At 41.5% G+C, this 15847-nt stretch overlaps 1 protein-coding gene across 2 annotated transcripts in view; it reads right to left on the reverse strand.

The window, feature by feature from the left end:
* Positions 1–15719, reverse strand: part of UMPS (uridine monophosphate synthetase) — a 26667-nt gene extending 10948 nt beyond the window's left edge. Inside the window, exons 1-5 of one of the 2 annotated variants that reach the window (XM_019652259.1) lie at positions 15482–15719; positions 11016–11169; positions 8526–9197; positions 6681–6856; positions 4995–5109 (exon numbers count right to left, since the gene is read on the reverse strand). In XM_019652259.1, coding sequence (XP_019507804.1) covers positions 4995–5109; positions 6681–6856; positions 8526–9197; positions 11016–11169; positions 15482–15709 — 1345 coding nt within the window. In that variant the 5' untranslated portion in view covers positions 15710–15719. Of the gene's footprint in view, positions 1–4994; positions 5110–6680; positions 6857–8525; positions 9198–11015; positions 11170–12104; positions 12156–15481 lie in introns of those variants that run through there. The other variant, XM_019652266.1, reaches the window with a different exon arrangement.
* Positions 15720–15847: the final 128 nt, after the last annotated feature.

A 15847-nucleotide genomic window follows, 5' to 3' on the forward strand; every position in this document is an offset into this window, starting at 1 on the left:
CTGGGGCTCCAGCAGAGGGACGGTGACTCAGAGGGTGTTGGAAAATTTGAGGGGCTGCCTGAGGTGTGTAACCTTGCAAGGACTGGAGGGACAGTCCCCATTCTCCCTGTGTGGAGCCCTCCTACCTGTAGCCAGCAGGCGGGTGCCATCTCTTTTCATGTATTTTTATTGGGGTATAATTGACATGTAACAGCTTCAGGTGTACAGTATTCAGTACTTGCATACATTGTGAACTGATCACCACCATAAGTCTAGTTAACATTCATCCCTTTGTATAATTACAAAAATTTCATATATTCTAGGCTCCTTTGTCATAAGTTAATTGACCATGTATGTATGGGTTTATTTCTGGACTCTATTCCATTCATCTATGTCTGTTTTTATGCCAATACCATACTGTTTTGATTACTAGCTTTGTAATATCATTTGAAATCAGGAAATGTGATGCCTCCAGCTTTGTTCTTCTTTCTCAAGATTGCTTTGGCTATTTGAGGTCTTTTGTGGTTCCATGTAAATTTTAGGATTATTTGTTCTATTTCTATGAAAAATGTCATTTGAATTTTGATAGGGATTGCATCAACTCTGTAGATTGCTTTGGGTAGTATGGACATTTTAGTAACATTAATTCTTCAAATCCATGAGCACAGATTATCTTTCCATATATTTGTGTCTTTTTCAATTTCTTTCATCAGTGTCTTATAGTTTTCAGTGTACAGGCCTTCAGAACCTCCTTGGTTAAATTTATTCCTAGGTGTTTTACTATCTTTGATCCAACTGTAAATGCAACTGTTTTCTTATTTTCTCTTTCTGATAGTTTATTAGTGTATAGAAATGCAACAGATTTTTGTACATTGACTTTGTATCCTGACAACTGACTGAATTTTATTAATTAGGACATTTTTTTGGTGAAGTCTTTAGGATTTTCCATATGTAATAGCATGTCATCTGCAAACAATGACAATTTGCCACCAGAGCCAGGTTATTCGGAGGTGTCCCCTGGGAAGCAGTCACAAGAATCAGGGCTCCAAACTAGACCCGCAAGCTGTAGCGAGGGGGAGCACAAAGATGGCGCCCACTAGTTTACGTTCCTTGAGACCAGCTCTGTAGGCCCCACATGTGTGTCAAACCTGAAGCCTGCCCTTCAGGCTGAAGCTCCAGGACAAGTAAACAGACCTCATTCATAGGGAGACCGGGGTTACGTTTCAGTACGCTGTCTGTGCAGTACTCAGGGGTGGTAGCCGGAGAATCCTCTCTCCAATTGTTACAGCCTGTGGCACGCAGGAATGCAAACCCCCCTTCCCTGCTATTAGATCCAGGAGATAAAGGTGTGGGCCCTGGGCGGCAGCCGCAAAAACTGGGGCAGTGGACATGTGTAAAAGCTCCCCTCCAGGAGATAGGAGAGCTCTGGAACACAGCCAAGGGAAAGCAAGAAGACAGCGCCTGCCCTCTGGTCTCTGTAAGGATTAGTTAGCCCTTAGATGTGTGTTTGATGGGAAGCCTGCCCCTTGGTTTGCAGCTGTGATAAAAGCTAACAGGCTTCTTTCATAGAAAGGCTGAGCTCCTGATCTGTTGCCTCCTGCTGTGCCCTGGGAGGGGGAACCTGTTTAAGGACATTTTCTCTGTTGGTTACAGTCCTGTGGGACCCATAAGCTCTGCAGGCCCCAGAGCTCAGCCAGGCAGAAGTCTCCCTCCGTGGCAGCTGCAAAAATCGAGGTACCAGCCAAGGGTATGAGCTCCTTTCTGGGAGATACCAGTGAGTTGGAGTGAGGCAGTGGACAGTGCAGACTGTGCCATCAGCCTCTGTTCCCTGAAAGCACTTCTGTAGGCCACTAGATGTGTGTCAGATCAGAAGCCTGCTCCTTAGGTCACAGCTCAAGGACAAGCAAATAGGCCTCTCTCCCAGGAAGCCTGGAGGTGTGTTTCAGTGTGCTGTCTGTGCAGCGCCCTGGAGGTGGTCGCCTACTAAGAATTGCTTCCCAGTTGTTATAGTCCCATTGCGATCCAGGAACATAAGTTCCCCTAGCCTCCAGAGCCAAATAATCAAGGGGTGTCCCCTGGGCAGCAGCAAAAATCAGGGCACCAGATGGTGTAAAAACTCCCTTCCAGATGCTGGTGCTCTGGATGCGAAGATGGCGCCCACCAGTCTCCATCCCTGGAGGTTTCCAGCAAACTTGTAGATGTGTATTAAGTTAGATGCCTTCTCTTCAGGCCAACGCTTTAACGTTAGCAAATGAGCCTTTGTACTTAATGTCTGGGTACCATCAGCTGCCTCTGAGCTGGGCCTGGGACAGGTGAGTCTGAGCATGCAGGCTCTTTAGAGTCCTCAGATCACTATAGTCTGTGGGTCTGTGGACACAAGCCCCATTAGTGTTCAAAGCTAGATGTTTTGGGGGCTCATCTCTCAGGGGTGGGTATTTAAGGTGGGCCCAATGTGCAGTTCCAAACAAACCCTTCACTTCTCATGGGGACGCTCTTGTTGAGGTCCCTCCCAATTGTGGGTTTCCACACCTGGGGGGGGGGTGTTGGTAAGACTTTTTGTGCTCCAGCCTCTCCCACCCACTTCCATGTGGTTTTCTTCTTATTTACCAGAGGTGTAGTCCTTGCTCAGCCAGCTTTAGATTTTGTTGTCAGAGGAAACTGCTCTGTATGTATGTAGCTTTGTGTGTCTATGGGAAGAAGTAATGCAGGACTCCTACATCATTATCTTGAACCAGAAACCCCCTTTTTCCTTCCTTTTAAATTCTGTTGTACCAAATAACAGAATTTTCTGTTAAATAGCTTATCTTTCAAATCCAAAATGCTTTAAATATACCCCAAAGCCCAACTGTACTGTCTAGTTAAAGAATTGTGGGGGCTCACAATTCATAATAGGCAACAAGCACAGAGTGCTTACTCTGTGTCAAGACATTGTGTAAGTGCTTTAAACACAGTGTATCGCTTAAGCCTCTCAACAGCCCTATGAGGTCACCACTATTATCCCCATTTTACAGATCAAGAAAATAAGACTGAAAGAAGCAAATTGAGTTGTCCAAAGATACATGGTTACTAAATAGAAGGGTCAGAAATCCAAATCTATCTGACCCATGTTTAGTACAAATGTGGAGTTTTAAAAAAAATGTCAGAAGTTGAGTACTGAGGTGACTATGACAAAGCCTGAGAGAGGCGAGTCCTTCTGCTGAGGCCCTGCTCTGTAGTATACAGAGTCCGTACCATGGAATTTGGGGAGTGGAGACTGCCAATATTCTATACGCCTGCGGACACATCTACCATTCTAATGAATTCTCATCAGTCTATTAGTTTTCTTTCTGATTACAGAAAGTTAATGATTTCTGTTTAAAGTACTTAAAAACAAAATCTCAAAATACCAAAAAGGCAGTACCTTCCTTTTCTTAAGTGTGGTTATATTATTTATCTAATATAATTAGCTCTTTCAAGGTTCATGGGTAGCCACTAGTTCCAGTATTTCAGAGTTTAAAAAGAAAACCGAGGTTCACCAAACTCATACCCTCAATCATTATGTTCTCAGTATAATCCTCCCAGTTACAGAAATACCAACTTTCATCAGTTCCTAAAAAGCACAGTGTCCATTCCCTCAACATTTGCAAAAGTACTTATAGAATATTTATGTGGCACAGGGGCACTGTGCTGGAGGGTAAGCAATCTTCAGAGAGAGCGCTCATCCTTGAGCAGATTCTGGCCTAGAAGGGTATTTCAGAAATACTCTCTACATGTTCAAAGATATATACAAGGATGTTGAGTCTGTGAACAGTCAAAATGCATCAACAGGGGAATGGTTAAGCACACCATGGTCCCAATCCTAACTAGGAAACACTACTGTAGTTGTTAAAAGGTTAACTCTAGATGTGGAAACATAACTGCACAAAACATTCTCCAACGCTATGTGCGTATGTGAGCACATGTAAAGCCAAAAGTCTGTGAGGATGCACATCACACCATTTATGTGATTGTTGTGGAGACAGAAGCTGGCCCGGGGAGGCAGGACGTGAAGGAGAGGTGGGTATGAGTTATATTATATAATAAAAGAATGACTAAAACAAAATCTACTTTCTTTTCACAGTTCTAAAGGTAGCTTTAACAAAATAATAAAAAATAAAGGTAACTTTTGAGCTTTTCAATGTAAAAACAGAACATCAGAGTGTCAACCTGACAAATTCCCCTGAGGGGTGATAAGCACAGTTGTTTTCATTTTAAATAGGTTTTCTGAGAACCGTACTGTGCACAGTTCCAATCTCTAATGCCTTCAGCCTAATCCATAAAGAAGGAAAGAGATGAAAAGTGGGATCAACTCCCATCCCCGTGATTGCATACCTTTGTTGTACAACAGCCAACTCATGAAAACTAAAAACTTTCCAGGTCATCATTTCTTCCCCATTCAAAATCAAAGCAGTGTTAATGAGTCCCATAGGACATTTAAATATGTATATGTTTATACCTAGATTACTCCTTTATGGACTAGTAACCATCACTGAGAAAATATGCACTGATCTTTAGCCACCACAACTGCAGTTCTCAGGCTGCTGAAAGTGTTACATATAAGCTCAGGAGACACGACAGAACCATGTTTCTCTGCACTGGAGAGTCACAACAAACATTAGCACATCCAAGGCTCTGCAAAGTCTTCTAACAAAGAAACAAATGTGTGATTGTGTTTAGCTTAGCCCATTCTTCCTTGAGCATAAAACACCTTTTTTGGTAGCATATCCAGAATATCAGTTGGTAAACACTAAAATAATCAGTTTCTGGGTATATTTCAATGAAAAGTAGCTTTCTAAATTTTCACCCTCAAATGAGACCACAAGCTATTTTGCATATCTAGGTCAGTATCACCAGGCCAAAAGGGCTCATTCATTATTGTTCTAGACAAACAAGCTTTCTCTTTAGCAGCTTTAAAATAACACACCCAATTTTACTTTGCCCTTGCTGATTTGGGTAAAGAGTATTTTGGAAGAACCATGACCAATGAATAGATTTACCTCCTGCTTCTAACTGAACTCCTGGAGTCAAGTGAAGAAATTCTGGTTTCATGCTTACTCGGGAGCCAGAAATAAAGCCAATCACAAATTCAGAATGCTCCTCAGCCATTGTAACCTAAATGGAATGTAATAGGACAGATTACAGGAAAGCAGTTAATCACAACAGAATAGCTCCACAAGTAAAAAACTGGCTCTATTAACTAGTAAGAAACTTTGCTATTATGTAGATGTCTTTCATTTCACATTGAACTCATTATATCTAAAACAGATAATCTTAGATACGAGTCTACATATTTGCTTCATAAACCCTGTCTCTCCCCTTCTCCCAATTAACCATGCCCTAGAAACATTAAAAATCCTGTACTATGTGTGTCTAAAATCTAGATGCTGCATAATTACCCACCTACTTTCAAAAATGATATGAGAGTATCTAGAATACATTTCTAATGGCATGAAACCACATTAAAGACCTACTGTCTATCTACACAGGGTACTCCATATCCATGAATGGCCACCATATAAAAAAAACAGCTGTCGTCAAGAGCTCAAGAAATCTCACCTCTAATGCTTTCTTCCTCCTTTAACATCTGCTAATAACTGGTCTCTACGCTTTCTATACCACTACCCCCTTACCTCACATTCATGTAAGTTTCTCTAGGTCCGTCTTACTTTCTAATTTGGCTCTTCCCTGAGGCTCCTACTGTTTTATTCTTGCCACCAAGACTACCACCTACCAATTAGCAATGTCTTAGCCTTGAGCTCAGACTCCCAGAATGCCAAATACCTGCCCAACTGACTCATGAACGCTCTGCTCTGAGAGCTGGGAAATCACAGGTATTTATGGTCTATTGGGCGGGTGTGGGGGGGTGGGGGTTAAAACCTGGCACTAGGGCCATGTGAGTTCTTCACAGTTCCACAGACAGCCTTTGAAATAATATGAAGACATAAACTCCCATGTAAAAATTAAAATATTAAAGTCAAAAGTTCTATTACTTTTAAAAGTAATACCAGTAATCTTTAAAGTATCTATAAAGGTGACCTACCCAACTTTCCAGATGATTATCCAACTATGAAACTTACCCAGAGGAAAATATGAAGAGGAACTTTTTAACTAGACAATTATCCTCTTTTATTCTGGAATGCAGGGATGGGGGCTGGGTATTAAGGTGTACGGTGTTACAAGAACTTTTAATAATGGGGGGAATTACTGGAGGAAACAATGTGTCTGGACTCTACTTAAGAGCTTTGCCATACAATACCAATCAGTATCAAAGACTGACAAAGAAAAAGCTATTTCATGTGGGCTGCTGTCATCAGAATGCATCTCTGTGGGACTTGGGAGAGTCTAAGAAGCTCTTCAATTTCAACTCATGGTGAGATGAAAAAAACCCAACTCCATCTTAAAGGTCAGGTAAGCATACAGGTGGATGTTTATTTGACCAAGTATCTGTGTTTCAATGTTTCTCTCTAGGGAGTACAATTCAAATCTCTTAAGTGTCCACTACAAGACAGAAAATGCTATTATCAGGGAACCCTAGCCAACTAGTATTAACATACCGTCACACTAACAACAGCTGCTACATTGTTTTTTTAGCAGGTTTCACAGACCCCAAATTAAGAAACTTTCTTCCCCTGGAACACGTAGTGTAACAGCCCAGCCTTCTCACCCCAGACCCTGTCACTTACTGCTGCTTTTGTGTAGTTCCCAGTGGCCAAGGAGCCCGCGGAGCTCATTTCTGCAATAAGCAGGCAGCCCCGGTGCAGAGGCAGGCCTACAGCTTGCAGCCCTTTCACCACTCCTGAGCCGGGCACCACGTGGGCATTGACTACATCTGCCCAGGAAGCTATTTTAAAGACACCACCTAAGAAGAAGGGTGAAAAAAGGTATGTGTCAAATGTCAAACAAAAACCTCTCACTGTTTGCCCAACCAACTACAATATGAAATAATCTCCTAGTAACGTGTTAATGAAATAGTGAAACATTTCAAGAATTTTACTGATTATCACTAGACCTATGGTACCAACTGTGGAAAATTTATGTCCACCTAGCAGCTGGTTGAGAGACCACAATCAAAAAAACTCTTGCAAGTTCTGCACTTAGTTTTCCAGCAACACTAAGACTGTTTTTCCTTGCAGACTGAAGCTGTGACCACGAATAAAATGAATACAATTAGAAATGGACTCCTGAGAAGATAGGTGTTTATGGGGGTTAAAGATATGAACATTCTGAAATTCCTCTGATGATGACAAATTTTCATTCTGCAGGGATCGCTCAGCCACTTTACCATGTCTCAAATCTTCTACTTGTTTCTTAGGTCTCTTTAGCTCTTCAAATTTCCTTATTTATTTATTTATTTACTTATTTATTTATTTATTGTATTTATTTATGTTTTTTATCTGAGCCATCCTCCCACCTGTTGGCAGCTCAGCAGCAGCTCAGCTCAGGCTGGGCATCGAACTGCTGCTGCTCAGAGCTTGCACTCTTGTGCTCCTAACCAACTGAGCCACTCGGCCGGCCCTTAGCTCTTCAAATTTCAATAGACAATTGTGTTCATTTTAAAAGCTGACAGCTGGAACTCTAATTGATTTTTGAAAGAACTACATGCAAGCCTACAGAAAGTTTATATATAACTCTTACAGTAGGTCAATAAATTGAACTAAGCAATGTGATGAGGGTAGGCCATCTTAAGCACATGAAGAAGTCACTTACAGACAAATCTATGCTAAAGAAATAGCTTAAGAATATGCATGTACCACTTTAAAAAAATTATCTCAAAAGATGCCTGTAAGTGTTAATAACAAAATATATAAGGTTAAGTGAAAGCAAGCATTCAATATATATACTATAACAGAAATTTGCATAGAATGGGTAGAAAATTAAGTATTCTTTTCAACCAACATATGCTCTACTTTGAATTCCTATTTAACATAAAAATTTCTTTAAAAAGGATGCCTATCAACCAATCTTTTTCTGCTAATAATAAATCCTAACATTATACTCCTTTTTCATTGTTTTCTGTATCTGCAATTTTCATTCTTCAAATATCAGAACTCACTGTGTTCTGCCAGGGCCCACACATTTTTGCCTGCCTGGAACCTATGCCCCCTTCTTCTGGCATCAGCATACCCATTTTCTTTAGAGGAACTACCCCTGACCAGATCTCAGTTAAGAAGTTTATATACAGGTAACAACCTCATATCACCAGGGGTGGGGCATATTACCCAGGCGAGCTAATAAAGGTATTAGCTATACCTGTAGCCATTCTATACCTAAGGTATTCTACACCCCAGTGACTGGTTTGGGGTAGGCATGAGGAGTATGCCTGGGAAAGAAGTCAAGAAAGAAAGCAGAGCTGAGAGATGAAGAGAAAGCAAGTCCAAAAGACATCACTTGAGCTCCCGGATCCAACCATGCTTGACAGCCTGTTCTACAGCTGGACTTTCAGTCATGTGAGACAGCACAGTTCCTTTTTTCCTTCAGCCAGTTTAAGATGGATTTCTGATTCATGCAGATTCCTGAATAATACCTACCTTCATACTGCTTTTTTACTGTGTTTCCTATATCTGCAAATTTCCGGTCTTCAAATATTAAAAACTCATGGCGTTTTGCCAGGGTTGTTAACTCCGCCATCACATCCAGAGTAAAATCATTCAAAATATCGACATGAGTCTTAAGCATGCAGATGCTGGGTCCTAATGCATCTGCGAGCTGCAACAGCTCTCTGGATTCTGTAATATCCGCAGACACACACAGGTTGGTCTCTTTTTTTTGCATAAGCCTGAGAAGCTTCGATGCAGCTGGGTGGGTCCCGGGCAGCTCTGCACGTGCACCAAAGCTGAGTTCTTTGGGTGCTTTCTTTACAGAAGAGAGGGAACCATTATGATCAGCTGCCACAAAAACATTCTCCTGAATAAATCTCTTCACTCTCTCGACTACCTCAGCATCGATTTTTTTCTGTTGCTCAAGAATCGCCAGCATTTTGGACAATGTACACACTGAGTGCAGACGGATCCCGTGTGCCCGCAACTTGTCCGTGCCTCCCTGCTCCCTGTCCAGCAGCACTACGGCATCAGTGACCTTCAGGCCCTCCTTCTGAAGAACCTCAACTGTTTCCAAGACACTAGATCCACTAGTGATGACATCTTCAATGATCAAACAGGTTTCTCCTGGATTAACAGCCCCTTCTACAAGACGCTTAGTACCTGAAAAAGAAAGGAGTAGATTGATTCCAATTTAAAATTATGTATTTTAGTCAACTCAAGATGTATCTTGCAATGTAAATCTGGCATATATTTATGAAGAGGTAGATAATGTAAATCTTATTTTCTGATAATCTACTTGGAATTGCTTTATATCTGATGAATCTTCAAAATGCCACGATTACCATTTCATTCAGTGTCTCAGTATCCCCAAACTGTCAAAGTTACATATACAGCATATTTACAGTAAAACTAACAAATTATTTTGCAGTGTAAATAAGTACCACTTAACATGCTTATGGTCAAAATTTCAAATATAGGGTTTCTTAAAGCATGATCACCTCGATCAAGGAAGGTGATGAAAAATAGAATAAGCCAATATCATCAATGAAATCCTTTTTCCATTTACAAACTAGTTCATTACTCAAGATCAGCTAAAAAGTTGGCCTTTGCAGATATAAATTCACGAGGGAAAATACTCAGCAACCATTTAGACCAATCACTACAACTTTATGAACTATATAATACAATGTGACTAAATATACTTTCTTACTCTAACCCCCACTATAGACTATTTTCAGATAATCTACAAAATCTAAATAATTCAGGCTGTAGACTTTATAGATTAATTTTCTTAGAGACTTATTTTTATATTTTCCACTACCAAATTTCTATTATGAAACAGAAATACGCGTACAATTGGTGGGCATTTTGCCCGCTTTTCTGAGCTTTACCACAGGTACCATCTTTGCCCTTTCCCATTCCTTTTCTCTTAACCCTTTTCTCTTTACCCGCCCTTGAAGAACTGGCAGGTTTAACAGAATCATCTTAGACTAGAACACAAGACTGTGAGTATTTCTAGGTATATTTAAAAATGAATGATCTTATTATTCTTAGTTTTGAAGACATAAGGAAATAGAAATAATAGTTTCTTTATGGGCAGGGATTCATATAAATAAACACTATGACTTCAAGATGGAAAACTGCTTTTACTATTTTTATAATGGACAATCTGAAACAAAAAAAACTAGACAAAACAGTATAACATTCCTAAATACAGCACCTCACCACTTAACAACTCATGAGTAATTCTTGTTTCAACTATATCTCCAGTCCCTCACCGTTCTCCCATAACTTTTAGAAGCAAATCCCAGAAATCATATGATTTCATCATAAAAATTTTTAGAATGCACCTATAAAAGGTAAGGACTCTTTTCAAAAAAAAAAAAAATATATATATATATATATATATATAAAACAGAGATACTACCACATCAACATAAAACAAAACGAAAACACCCATTATTTCCCAATCTCAAATATGAAGTCAGTTCCAATACTTTTAGATTGACTTGGTTTTAAAGCAAACCAACATGTTTAAAACACCCACCTAATAACCTATTGCCATGAGCCCATGACAAAAATATCTTCATTAAAAATTTAATGTGGCATTTATATTGCTTTATAAGAGTAATTCATACATTTCTTTTCATGCAATTTATAAATATACTGGGAAAGTATGTGCTCTTACAACATTCTGCTGATGAGGGAAGGGCTGGTAAAAATGTTGCGTCTCATAGATATGGTGCAAAAAAAGCACTTTTTTCATTGCTTAATAAAATACAAACCATTTCACGCCTAGGCTCTAAAGAAAAGGAAGGTGACTTATAGCAACAGTTAACAAATTCCATGAGCCATAACAACTTAAAGGTCTTATGAAGAATATTCAAGGTGACTCTGGTAAATCATCAGTGCCTAGAAAAAGGTCTAGCAGTGTCAGGTTACCTATCAACTTAATCCTTATACTACTATTATTTTTACCGTAATTCTTTGTTTCTTTTCTTCTAATAAGCATTGGAATTTGGTTGGTTGAACAGATAATTGTAGCCAATGGTAAAGCTGTATAAGGTACTCCACACACAGTGTCAAAATTGATCCCTGCATTTTGAGCAGTTTGGAATAAAATTTCTGCAACCTGTGAAGAAAATGAACACAAACTATTATATTTCTATTTTAAACGGTGTATAATGTAACATATCATTAAAAATAGTGTTATAATATAACCCAGCAGGAAATAGTCTCAAACCTGATCAAAAATAACAAATACCTTTTTGTTAAATTACTCACTGCATAAATCCCAGTTTACAAATATAAAAACACAACAATGAAACTACTTGTCTAGACTCACACACAGTCAGCTCTGAGGGTAACATGGGATGTTAGGAAAGGCTATGATGTTGATCCCATAGACTAAAGATGGTCCCCAGGCTTCCCAGTTCTCCTCAGTAATCTATTATGCTTTCAGTATCTATCACCCATTAGTTATATTTTCTGCCTGAAAGAGGTCTTCAGTTAAGTTTCATAAAAAAAAATTAAGAAAACAATCCCATTTACAATTGCATTAAAAAACAAAATATCCAGTAGGTTGCCATGGGCTACCGTGTGTAGCCAGCAGCCAGCGTGAGCGGCCAGCAACCGCTGACGACTGATCTGCCTCGCCCGGGAAGAGCGCAATGATGGTGCCAACTTGGGCCAGTGAAGCAACTCAGTCCTCCACAACTAGACTGAAGAACAAAACGACAGCAACTTGTCTGTTCCCCTTCCCCTGATTCCCCAGCGTTGTTCCCCTTCCTCAATTCCCCAATAAAAATCTTAAAAAAAAACACAAAAAACCTAGGAACAAATTGAACAAGGAGGTCAAAGACCTGGACGCTGAAAACTGTAAGACAATGATGAAAGAAACTGAAGACACAAATAAATGGAAAGATTATTCCGTGTTCATGGATTGGAAGAATATTGTTAAAATGTCCATATTACCAAAGCAATCTACAGATTCAATGCAATCCCTATCAAAATTCCAATAGCGAGGGGTGGAGTCAAGATGGCAGAGTAGGTAAAACCTGAACTCACCTCCTCCCATGAACACATCAAAATTACAATGGAATTATAGAACACCCATCACTGAACCACCTGAAGACCAGCTGAACAGACATCCTAAAAGTAAGGATATAAAGAAGCCACATTGAGACTGGTAGGAGGGAAGGGCAGAGCCACAGACTAGGCAGGTGCCACACGCACAGTGTGGCGCTTAATAAACAGGAAGGATAGCTAGGCTATGGAGGTCCCCCTGAGGAGCAAGGCGCCAGTCCCACACTTGGCTCCCCAGCCCAGGGTGCCCATTCTGGGAAGAGGGGTTCCTATAACATCTGGCTTTGAAAACCAGTGGAGATTACATCGCAGAGAGGCAAGGGACTACAGGAGACTGAGATGCTGCTATTAAAGGGCTCAAGTACAAACAAACTTGCTCCAAGTTCCAGTACAGAGGCAGCAGCATGAGAAGGGCCTGGGTCACGTTGGGAGAAATTAAATTGACTAACTTTAGGGCGAGTGTTGGAGGGGTAGGAATTGGAAGAACTCTCTCAGAGGATGGAAGTACTGGTAGGCACCACTGTTCCTTTGTCGAGCTCTCCTCCCACCCAGCCAGCTGGCACGGGCAGGCACAAACTCTGTTGCTCTCCATTAACCTGGCTAACACTGATCAGCTTGTCCTGGCCTCTCCCTGAGACTCTTCCCCACTGCTCGGCTCAGTTGGAGCCTCTTCCAGAGCAGCCTGACTAGGCATAGGTTGTAGACTCTCCTAAAGGTCTGCAACCCACACACAAGCTGCAGCTGGCCTCAGCTCACGTTACAGACTCTCCCAAAGGTTCACAAACCCCACACAAGTGGTAGTTGGCCTCAGTTTCCATTGTAGCTCCTGCCAAGCGGCCCCAAGTCTGGCACGAGTGGCAGCTGGCCTTGGCTCACACCTTAGCCTCTCCAAAGCGCCTCCAAGCCTAGCACAAGCTGCTGCTGCTTAACTCTGATCAAACTGGAGCCACTCCCCAGAGGCTTCAGACCACACCAGAGCTCCAGCCAAGCAGCTTCACAACTAACATACAGATGGGCAGCCTTGCCTGGCACAAGAGCATTGCTAAAGTGACTCCTGCTTCCTGGGGTCAGCCCCCACACAACAGCTTGTCCCCTGTAGTCAAGGCTGGCCCTCAGTCAGTCAGTCTGAGGGTCAACTCCACCCACTGACATGCCAGCAACAATCAACGCTCAACTACAACAGAAGGGCACACACAACCCACACAGGGAACAGCCCTGGAGCACCTGGCTTCAGGTGATTGGATGGACTGTGCAGCTGGCCACACAGGACACCTTCTACATAAGGCCAGGACACCTTCTTTCAAGACCAGGAGACATAGCAGATCAACCTAATGCATACACAAACAAACACATTTAGCCAAAATGAGGAGACAAAGAAACATGTTCCAAATGAAATAACAAAACTCCATAAAAGGAACTAAAGGAAATGGAGACAATCTGCCAGGTAAAAAGTTCAAAGCATTGGTAATAAAGATGCTCAATGTACTCAGAAAAGATTAACTCAGAACTCCAACAAAGAGATATAGAATATAAAAAAAGAACCAATCATATACGAAGACTACAATAACTTAAATGAATACACTAGAGCAGCGGTCCTCAACCCCTGTGAAAGGGTTGCGACCCCTTTGGGGGTTGAACGACCCTTTCACAGGGGTCGCCTAAGACCATCAGAAAACAAAAAGGTATTTACATTACAATTCATAACAGTAGCAAAATTACAGTTATAGAGTAGCAACGAAAATAATTTTATGGTTGGGGGTCACCACAACATGAGGAACTGTATTAAGGGGTCGCAGCATTAGGAAGGTTGCGAACCGCTGCACTAGAGGGAATCAACAACAGATTAAATGAAGCAGAAGATCAAAGCAGAAGATCTGGAAAACAAGGTAGCAGAAAACACCCAATCGAAACAGAAAAAAAAAAAGCATTTAAAAAAATGGAAATAGTTTGAGAGACCTACCTCTAGGACAACATTAAGTACACCAACATTAGCATCATAGGGTTCCCAGTAGAAAAGAGAAAGGGACAAAATAACCTATCTGAAGAAATAATGACTGAAAAATGCCATAACCTGGCAAAGGAAATAGACATAGAAAGTCCAGGAAGCACAGAGAGTCCCAAACAAAATGAATCCAAAGATGTTACAACAAGACACATCATAGTTAAAATGCCTAAAGTTGAAGGCAAAGAGAGAATCTTAAAAAGTAGCAACAAAACAGTGGCTAGTTACACACAAGGGAGCTCACATGGACTATCAGCTGATTTTTCAACAGAAACTTTGCAGGTCAAAAGGGAATAAGCATGAAATATTCAAAGTACAAGGGAAAACCTACAACCAAGAATATTGTAACTATCAAGGTTATCATTCAGACTTGGAGAGATAAAAATTTCCACATTAGCAAAAGCTAAAAAAGTTCATCACCACTAAACCAGCATTAGCATTACAAGAAAAGTTAAAAGGACTTCTTGAAGTAGAAAAGGCCAAAACTAAAAATAAGAAAATATAGCAAAGGAAAATTCTCATTGACAAAGGAAACACTTAGTAAAAGTAGTGGATCAACTATTCATAAGGCTATTACAAAAGTTAAATAATGAAAGTAGTAAGATCATGTGTAAATACAATAATAAATTAAGGCATACACAGACACACACAAAAGTGGGGAAAAATGACAAAAGCACATTTCGACCCTTCTACTCAGTGAGGTCTGCAGCTTTGGCTGGCAGCTTACTAGAAGCGCAAAACCTCACACTCTGCCTCAGATCTACTCCAGCATATTACACCTTTTAACAAATTCCCACGTGATTCAAACATACTGAAAATTTGAGAAGCTCTGTGCTAGAAACATCTAACTTGTAGAAAGTTTTTCCTTATACTGACAAAAAAAGAAAAAAACCCTGCCTCCATGAAATGTCCACCCTCAGGCCTTAATTCTTACTCCTGGTCACACACTAAAAAATCGAATCCGCCCTTCCAAGTAACAGCTTTTCCAAGTATTTGAGTAGCTGCTAAATTCTCCCCACCCATCTCTTCCTTTCTTCCCCGCGTCTAATTTTCTAGAAGTTAAATACACAGAACTTCAACCACTTCTGTGAGACAGGGCCCCAAACTGGGTTCCCGATTCTCTTGCAAAGCACGTGTGGTGGGTCCAAGAGCACGCTGCTTCTCTGGGTCCCCAAGAAACTAAAAGGTCCTGGCCTATGGGCTTCTCAAACCGACTCCCCAGGCCGACAGCAGAGTCGACCCAACTGCTTGGTTCTTTTGCTCTCACCCACAGCCCAACTCCTGTCACCCACCCCCTCCACCCCCTGGTCCCCATTTCCGCCACCCAGCCGAGTTCTTCCCTTTCCCGGGCTGACACCTGACTCAGAAGACGTGGTCGAGACACGATGCCCCGCAAATCGATGTAGACTGGGGAAGAGAGCCCGCTCTTCAGTACGAAGCTCCCAAACTTGAAAGCCTGCACGTCATACAGACCCGTTACCAACGACCCCAAAGCTGCATCGGGGGCCGCCATCGCAAAGCGCTCTACGTTTGCTCCAAACGCTAAAGTGAGCGGGTGCGCCGGCTTTTGGCGCCCGGATGACATCACCTGAGAAGCCCCGCCCCTTCCGCCTCCTCTTCCGGCAGCGGGGCGGGGCGGGGCGGCTGCGCGGGCTCTGGATTCCTGGGGGGCGGGGCTACGGTGGCTGTAGCGAAATGTGGACCCAGGTTTATGCTACTGCCG

The sequence above is a fragment of the Hipposideros armiger genome, unplaced genomic scaffold (genome assembly GCF_001890085.2).
Source record: "Hipposideros armiger isolate ML-2016 unplaced genomic scaffold, ASM189008v1 scaffold_8, whole genome shotgun sequence".
Taxonomy (NCBI): Eukaryota; Metazoa; Chordata; class Mammalia; order Chiroptera; family Hipposideridae; genus Hipposideros; species Hipposideros armiger.